Genomic DNA, 9,606 nt, shown 5'->3' with positions numbered 1-9,606 from the left:
TTGCTCCAGACATGCCACGTCATTGTTCCCCGCCCAGGAAATGGATAAGGTCGAGTATGACTGACATAAGAACCAACAAATTTCAATTTGATACGAAAGCCAACTAGAAAAGATAAATTTCCACGCTACGGAACTAGCGTTATTGCTATCTGCTCCGTACGACAGGAATTACAGGTGAATTAGCGGAGTTGAGATTTTCTGCCAACAAACATCTTTGCCCCACACCATCGATCGGCTAATGACAAATGTCAAATGCATACTCACTACTCAGAGCATGGAAGTCGTTGCCAAACGCTCGGAGCTGTCGTGATCGGTCCCACCGTCCCAGTCACTACTCTTACGAGTAGAACCATAGAACGGAGGACATTGAGAATATCTCTCGTACTTTCTATGTTGTAATTAATGGTGAGATATTCTCGATGTGCGGCTTTAGTTTCTTGTGTCAAGTTGTATCCAGCCCTTTGTTCTCAGCAGATCTAACCGGCATTCTTTTTTCTTTTTGGTAAAAGAGGACAGGCATTCTGACATATTGAGATTCGCAAAATAATCAATAAAAGAAAGCTTAGATGTATTCGACAACGACCCCAACTACTACTTTCATAGTTTCATTTGTATTTGTTTCCTTAAACCACCTGCTTGGCTGCTTCACGAGCTTTGGAGCAGACCAGAGAGAGAGAGTGGATTTCTGAACAATCAGATCGATGGAGGCTACCCGGGTTTCCTCTATGATTTCCTTATGCTCGTATATGAAAAGTAGGTCTCCTTCGCTACCCTCTTTGAATTTACTATCCTCTTCGTCGTCTCTCTACGACACCAAATCAAGAAATTTAGTACACTCAAAGACAAAATTTCCCGGCAGTTCGATTTGTAACAGAAGACGAGATCTCTGCATGGTTTCTGGTTCAAAAACAGATGGATTTCAGGGTTCGACTCTTCAGGTGCATCTCCATTCAAAATTACTAGACCGATCATTTCTGTTCTTATTTCATATAGAGAGGACCATTATGCACCTTGATTCTTTTTCGGTTTTATTATTATTTTGATTTCAGAGGTATGAGCTTCTGCACGAGGATCAGTTATGGTCCTTTCATGCCCATTGGGCTAGTGGAAATCACTCATCCCCTAATCGAAGCTCTTGCCTAAGCAAATGGAGCCTACTGTGTAATAATGATCTTCCAGTGGAAGGATACAGCTATCACTTGATACTTCAACATGTGTTATTGCTCGAAATGCATTTGATGCTGTTCTGATCAGGGAAAAAAGAGAAAGAAAAGAAAAAAGACTTTTTTTTTTTTCTTTTGTTTCTGTATTCTGCTGTTCATTATAAAATACCTCTCTTGCCTTTTTCCTAAAACCTTCTATTTTCTATCTCTTACTCTTTTTCTCTGAATATCATTTCGGGTTCTTCTAAATGTTTAATTCATTGTTCAATTCATAGAAATTTGTTGTGCCTGTTGTATCACATAACTATCAAGCTTGTGAATATTTATTTTTCTCGATTAGTGGGTAGTTAGTATGCACTATTACCACTAAAGCTAATGCTACCTTTATTTTAGGGTGCTGAATCTTTCTTTAGGAGCGTGCTGGCAAGTATGGAAAGGGTGTATTTAAGTAGGAATCCCACTGCAAATGCCATTTTGGAGCTTGTTCGCTCATTTGGTGATGATCAGATCTGTTATGATCATCTAGCGTTTCGAACTTTTGGGGTATATTTCTGTTGCTATTTTTTTCACATTTAGTTTAATTTCTTAGCTTTCAACAATGGAATTACTTATGTTTGCCATTTCCCGTTCTATTACAAAGATACACACTCTAAGAAATTTTGTCAACTTTAGTACACTCTCCTAGGAAAATGCAAATTTTCTTGAACCATTTCCTACATCCCAATGGAATTACTTATATTTTTCATTTATAACATGGTAGGTTCATGACTATGGAATTGATTCAATGGCAAGATTTTTCCTTGATTTTGGTTATACACAACGCGAAGAATTGAGATTTCCTGCAAAAAAACTGAAAGCATTGTGGTTTGCCCCTCCCACTACCTCATCTTCTGATAGCGGGACTGGTGTTAATGGGCCTTTACCAAGAATTTTCATATCAGAACTTCTTGTAGATGAGATGAGTCTGCAAGCTCAGGTACAGTCTGTTGAGATGGTTATAATTTTGTATTGAAATATAATGAATGCAATAAACTTTTACAGTGGAAATTTAGGGGGTATTTCTCCAACCTGAAAGAAAAGGTTTCACATCATCCATGTACAAGCAGATTCTCCAGAAAATTTGGAGAATCTTTTCTTTGAGTTATTTTCATCTTCTAGGAGGAGAGAGAAAGTGATGTGGTGGTGAGCAAAGGTAGCTTGGTTATGGTACATTTGGAAAGATAGAAATGCCAGAATATTTAAGGCAAAGGTCCACACAAGAGAAGCTGCTATTGAAAACTTTGTGGTAAGGGTGGTTCACTGGATAAAATCTATAAAAATGTTAAAGACAAATGTTATCCTTTATTGGAGATCATCAGCCCCTTGTCTAACCAAGCTGAACTTTGACAACTGTACTGTAGGTAAACCGATCAGGTCTTAGAAATAGACAAGGATATTTAGTGGCTATGTTCTCAACTCCTATTGGCCATGGAAATTCTGTGAATGCAGGATATTGGCTGTCTCACAAGGGTTGAGATTGGAAAAAATGCTTGATTATAGAGGTCCTTTGGTGGAAGATTCTAGGGGGGGGGGGGGTTGGTGAGTGAATGAGCGAGTGTTGGTGACCAGAAAATTCAGGAGGGAGAGAGAGAGAGATGTGGGGGCCCCCTTTCGGAAATGGGTTCCCTTATTTATATTTTTCTTTTCTTTCTCTAATTAAAGAATCTTCTACAATTTCCAATTTTGCTTAGTTAGCATAAGCAGCTGGCTCGGTTTGCTAACATGTGCCCTAGATCAGACTGGGGGGGCAGTTTGATTTTGGATTGAACTGGGTCTATGCTGGGTCAGATGCCCATGCTCTTACAAGGGATTAATAGAAGAATGCTATTGGGGGGGGGGCAGTTATGCAACTGAAGTATTGCTTATAGTTTAAGCAGCTGATGCTAGCCTAAAACTAAAGATGGGTGCTTGGCACACTCTGTATTTTACCACTTTCTTTATATAAACCAATAAAGTTATATTCAGATAGAGATTTAATTAAATGGTTATTAACTCATACTTTTTCCTTTTTTTTCTTTGGGCCCAACTCCATTTAAATGTGGGTTGGTATGGTCCGTATAAGCTTTAAACCAGCACTTGTGAGCGGATGCATAGGAGATTTTGGTGTGTTACCACCCACCAAATGGTAGGCCATATGTGCCTCATGGAAGTGAAAATATATTTTTTGTTTTTTAAAGCATCTTTTTATTTATTTTAGAAACAAGGTTATTTTTTCTTAGATGAAACATATATTTTTCTTTTTCTATTTTTTGTTTTTTCTTATGTGGCGTATATTAGAAACAAGAACAGACATTCATGTTGGAGAATATGTATTTTCTCTTGTTTCCTTTTTGTTTCTCTATGTGGTATCTAGTAGAAACAAGAAAAAGAACATTTGTGTTGGAGTGTAGCCCCTTAGTTTCTGTGGCTCATATGCAGTTTTTTGGTAGTTCTTTTGAAATGGACTACGTGTGTTTAGACCCAACTTCATCGTTCTTAAAGAAGGATACATAACATGATGTGACCAAAGTCTGCTTAAAATTTAACTTTATGGAGCTTCCAAGAATAATCTAACCATGAATTACCTTTATTATTGCCATTTACTCCGAAGTCAGTGACCTCACTGAAATATCTGACACAACAGGGAATTGGATGAATAGGTTATACAAATTCCATCTTTTTTTAGTCCAGTAGACTTGGATTAATCTGATAATACTCAATTTTGTCACCTGGCATTTTGGATTTAGAATAATTTTTCTTATTTTCTTTATTCTGAGTATGATAAGGCTTTGCTTCATATTCACAGGAAATAATAAAAAGATATACCAAAACATCTGGTAATGGAAATAAGTATGCAGCTCTTGCAAGTGCTTTAGGATCATTAACATGGGAAAAACCCTTATATTCTGACTTCCAACAATTAGCCAGGTACTTATTCTTTAAAGTTCCAGTGTTTTTTGTGGTTCCTTTGAGCGAGTGTATTATTCTTTCCTACTGGACAGGGTATACATGCCATTATCTCAGAACTTGGTATTATTATCAAATATTTAATTTCTATGAAATGATTAAGAATTTTGTTCAGCTAATTGACAGGTTCTGTCTTTATTGTGTCATGGGTAAATTAGATGCAACATACTTTGCTTCAGATACAACTTTACAAACTTCTGCCCTGGAGCCTTACTATTTGGTTTGTGAATTGACAGGGAAAGTGAATATGCTGCATGGACTCTTGTTAATGGATATGCAGTGAACCATGTCACTATTTCTACTCATCGTCTGAGATCTCACCTGAGGAATATAAAAAGCCTCAATCAATTCATTGAAGAGAATGGATTCAAATTGAACTCTGAAGGAGGAGTTCTTAAAGGTTGCTTATCAATATTCTTGTACTGACAAATTCAAGTTTATTAAGTTTTCCTTCTTTCTTTCTCTAGATAATATAGAACTAAAGTTTATTAAGTTTTCCTTCAGTGTAATGTTTTCCTTTTTCTCTTTATTTATTTGATATAAATTAACAGTTCCTATAGAACAATAATAAGTAATTAGAACAAATTTTTAGATCATTTTCTACATGACATTAGACTTCAATTATATGGACTAGTTTAATAACATATATTTCTTCAGATATGACCGTAAGCACATATTTTTCCATCCTGCTGAGCCAGACTCCCAGATAAATGTTGGTTTCTGATTCCTGTGTATGTTCCTGCAGCACTTAAGTAAGGAAACTGGAATGGAATTCTTTTTCTTTTAAATACAAAAAATGGTATGAATTTTTCTTATTTTACAAGTGATTTGACAAAAAATGAAATATGTAGGGCTTCAAAATTCTACTAATTTTTCAAAATAAGGTCATTACCCAATGATGGTCCTATAAGTCTTCAAAATAAACTTCCTAATTCATCAAGTGCTAAGGCTATCACATATGACTGCAACATGCACTAAAATTGATGATATCATACTTTTGCTCCTTTGGCATATCATCTTCTGGCACTGGGAGAATACTTTCATGGCTTGAAGGGAAGCAGAAAATTTATAGTTTATTCCAGCAACTGTTTTTTGGCCAGCTACATTAGTAACATTCTTGTATAAGATAAATCTGATAAGTTTTTTTTTTAATGAATGATAATTAAGAAAAAAAATCTAATACTTGCATTTGGTTTGCTCTTGGTGTATATGTTGATGTTCTTGTCAGTTGCTTGTCATAGGGATCGTTTGATTGCACTTTTCAGAGGTCTGAATCTGAAAATGCTACTTTTCAGACCTCACCCCTTGTTTGGCTTTACCTCTTAAAATTGGTCTGAATCTTATTTTCAGATCTGAAAATAATAGACCTTGGGCCGGCTCTTAACGCGCTCAGACGTGTTTCAGAGCCTGTGCATAGTCTACAATATTTTGGAAATGGCGCGAGTTACCCCTGATAACCCCAAACCCAGAAAACCTAAACATTTGACCTCTCTCTCTCTCTCTCTCTCTCTCTCCCCCCTGCCCTGTCTTCTCGCCACCGCCGCTGCAAGCTGCAGCTCTCTCTCTCCCCCTGTCTTCTCACTCTCGCTCTCTCTCTCCCTCCCCTGTCTTCCAACCACCGCCACCGCGGCTGCAAGTTGCAGCGGCGACTCTCTTTCTCCCCCTCCCGTCTTCCCACCACCACCACCGCTGCTGCAACTCTCTCTCTCCTGTCTTCCCACCACCGCCATTGTTCGGTGAATAATAATAACATTTTTATTAATTATTAATTGTAAATTATTTTTATTAATTATTTTAATATTTTTTATTAAACATTAATTATTTTTTATTAAATTTACTTGTGTTATTTATTAGTTATTAATTATTCTTATTAACTAGTAATTTTTAATTATTTCATTAATTTTTAAAAACTATTTTAATTTTTGTGTAAATTATTAATTATTTTAATACTTTTATAGTCATTAATTATTTTTTTAATTTTAATCGTTTCATTTATTAATTAGTAATTATTAATTTATTATTTTTTATTTGTATTGTTTCAATAGTTTTTTGAGGTTGAAAATTATTTTTTATGAGATAATGCAAATTGAATTCAACATTTCCAAATAATATGTTTTAAGGGTAAAATAGTAAAATCAGTAAATTTTAGATGGTAAAGGGTTGATCCAACACAAACAAACTTATGGATTCAGATCCTCTAAAAAGTAGAAAAGCATCTATGCCTCTTTTCAGATTTCAGACACTTTTAATATCTTTTCAACTTTTCAGATCTGAATTTTCAGATTTATCAAACGCCATCATAGTTTTTTCCTTTTCAGATAAATTATTATCCTGACTTAAGTGCCAATTTTTGTTGCAAAAAACACTCATGGAACAATTATTGTTATTGCTGTTGTTGTTTCAACTTTTTATTTATTACTTTCAATGGGTTCTATTAGAAGGCCTTGGGAGTGAACAATTGGTGACTTTCTTTCTGTTGTAAACAGTCAGCCCTGATGGACTTCTGTTGCAAAGCTCAACAGTTGCAGATTCAATATCTTTCAATTTCTCTGATGGTATAACCGAATCTGTTCCCTGTTCATACATTGAGTTTGCAGAACGCCTTGTGCTGCCTCGGTATAAAAGCTTACCTGAAAAAGAGGTACCGTTTTTACTTATTTGCTCATTTAAATCTTATATTTTAATGCAAGGTGTGAAAAGTGAATGATTGTCCCATTAAATCTGCATACAGAGTATCCTCATGATTAATACAACTGAACGCTTCTTATTAGCTTTTGTGGAATAAGTGATGCACTTGTAGTGTTAATCACATCAACACCTAGGAGTAAGGGCAGGATGCTGAACCATAATATAATGAATTTCCTACACACGATATCTCTGATGCTCAGTTCTAGTTCAACTCGGTTGTCTTCCTAAATCCAACAGTTTTTTCTATACCCAATGGATTCCTTGTTTTAAATTTAACCAGTTCTTATATACATAATGAATTCCTCCATATGCATGCCCTAAGGATCTTATAGGAAAGATGAAATTCATAATGCATGCTGCATGCTAGATATTCATTTATATCAAAAAGCAAGGAGAAAAAAAGGAAAAAATGATTAGAAATGCTTGAGAATCAGAAGCATGTCTAATACGGGCATTTTATCCATTTGGAGTCCATAAAATATTGGTTATCAGAGCTTTGGTATTTTCTTAGGACTTTCTCAGCTTCCCCCTTGTTAACTATTGGCAATACTGATTTTCTTGATTTATTTAAGACCCATCTCATATCATGCAAGTCTGCAGCAGGGTTATAAAATGGATATTTAATGTGGATTAAGCCTATATGTATAATGGATTTTCAATCCAAGATGCAAAGCATGAAGTCAAATTTTCTACGGTAATTACGCAAGTCTATTGGTTTATGTATCTTTTTGGCCTCATGAACTGTTGTGGTTTACTGATTCACTACCAAAGAAATAGAACGTGTATGGCTTTTTGAAATTCACTAACTGCTCTCTTGTTTAGATGTTCCTTTCTGGGCATGGTCCACTTTGTCAGGTCATTTAGGGAAGAATGTAACATAACCAGAAAACTTACACCATTCCACGTATGAATCTTTATTGGGGCTTAAAAAGGCTCTCTGGTTTATTTTCTATAGGGTGTTGCTAAGTACTTTCATCTTTGTAAAAATGCACAGATAAAGGAGTTCCACAGACGCGATGGTTTTGAGGTTGGAAATGCTGACAAGATATTCGAGAGCACATCCAAGGATCAACTAACCAGGAAAGCTTCCTGAGACGACCTGGGCCCATGTCCACGTTGATTATATATATCTACATGGAAGCGTCGATCTAGTGGGCCTTTAACCATAAGTCGTCATGTATTACCATTGTTGGTACTTAAATAAAATAAAAAGAGATTCCGATTTACGACCCTGATCGCGATTTAAAGGAAGTACTTGGGCGTCATGTTTATCTGTTTCCATCACAACCATGCTGCAGGCACTACCCTTGTCCATTTAATGATCTCAATTCACACTGCAGTCTGCACCTACTGGGTTTACAACGTCGCCTAAACTCTGAATGCAGAGCTGGTAAGGCCTCAAAGAATAAGGATGACCTAGTCTAGATGGGAAGCTACTCTTTTCTTTATTTGGAAATCCAAAAAAGCATGTGTTTGCAGATAGTGTGGACATGAACCGAGCTTTTTTACGAGTTATTTGAATTCGACCTATGAAAAGTTCGTTTTGGTTCAGCTTAAACCAATCTTTGAATCGAGCTTGAACCCAATATATAGACTCATTTGCTAATTGAGCTGAGTTCAAGTTTAATGAAACTCGATTTATGAAGCTTGCAAGTCTAATCAAGCTTATATATTATATTATATATAACATTTTTTATTTTTTATATGTTAAATTTTTTATTATTTTATGAAGCTTGGTTCACTGTCAAAAGCTCGAGCTGAGCTGAACTCGAACATATGAGCTTTTGAATCAAGCCAAATTCGAGTTCATGTTTATACTTTATAGCCTAAATTGGCCTGAACTCGAGACTAGTTTTCTGTTGAGTCGAACTTGAATAACCAGATATTCAGATCCACCTGGTTCTAATTCACTCTTATTTGCATATGTTACCAGAAGGGGATCCGAATAAACTTTAATTTGGGTTGGTTCGGACTTTGGAGGACTATTTTTTTCATCCGCTCTGCTACAAACAAGGCATACCAGGGGCTACGAAACCCAATCCAAAGTAAACATTATATTGGTGCGCATTGTGTACTGTCATCGGACGTACCAGCAACTGGAGTTTTAAGTACTGAATTCTGATTGAGTTTCATGGTCTGTTGTAAACATCTTATTTGTAACAGATCCAAAGGCCTGCATAACATGCCTCGTCGTGTTGTCGTGCACTTCCCTGCAGATCCAACTGCACATTTGTTGAATCATTCTGCACATGGTTTCCACATCACTGCCTTAATCCAATGGCAGGTATCCTTCTCTCCATGTAAGCATGTAACCTTCATTCAGAATTTCACATTCAGTAACCCCACCTAAACTGGATCATGCTTGGTTGTATTTGAGCGGAAACTTTGACCCGAGCAACTATGGACAGGACCATACTTGTTTTTGAGAAAGCCCGTACGCAATTCATTCAACCTGTTGAACAAAATTGTCGCTTACAAAGAAATGGGTGCACCAAGACAGCAAGGGTGTTATTTCGAGTGCGGAACCATTCTTAATATAATGACAAGGTCCCAGTAGAGAAATTCAAGACAAACCCAACTTTGGCGACAACCCACATAGTATTATAGCGTCTTTGCATGGAGAGATGGTTCAAGTTGCTACGGCTGTAATAGTATTCTGTATGTATTCATACCATATAGTCAGACGGAGCAATCCCACCAAGCAAAATTCAAAATATCTAACCTGTAAGTTTTCCACATGGCAATCGCTCTATCTATCCAATCAAATGTT

General features: G+C 36.2%; 1 protein-coding gene across 1 annotated transcript; it reads left to right on the top strand.

Annotated features, from left to right (window-relative positions):
• Positions 1-531: 531 nt before the first annotated feature.
• On the top strand, positions 532-8,481 carry LOC104596811 (plant/protein). Its single transcript, XM_010258108.3, has 7 exons — positions 532-938; positions 1,557-1,706; positions 1,924-2,139; positions 3,988-4,109; positions 4,385-4,548; positions 6,635-6,789; positions 7,831-8,481. Exons 1-7 carry the CDS (start codon positions 702-704, stop codon positions 7,927-7,929), a joined length of 1,143 nt encoding a protein of 380 aa, XP_010256410.1. The 5' UTR covers positions 532-701; the 3' UTR covers positions 7,930-8,481.
• Positions 8,482-9,606: the final 1,125 nt, after the last annotated feature.

Source organism: Nelumbo nucifera, chromosome 3 (assembly GCF_055504915.1).
Source record: "Nelumbo nucifera cultivar China Antique chromosome 3, China Antique-T2T, whole genome shotgun sequence".
Classification (NCBI taxonomy): domain Eukaryota; kingdom Viridiplantae; phylum Streptophyta; class Magnoliopsida; order Proteales; family Nelumbonaceae; genus Nelumbo; species Nelumbo nucifera.
The sequence above is the reverse complement of the archived record's forward strand: the minus strand, read 5'-3'. Positions and strand labels throughout refer to the sequence as shown.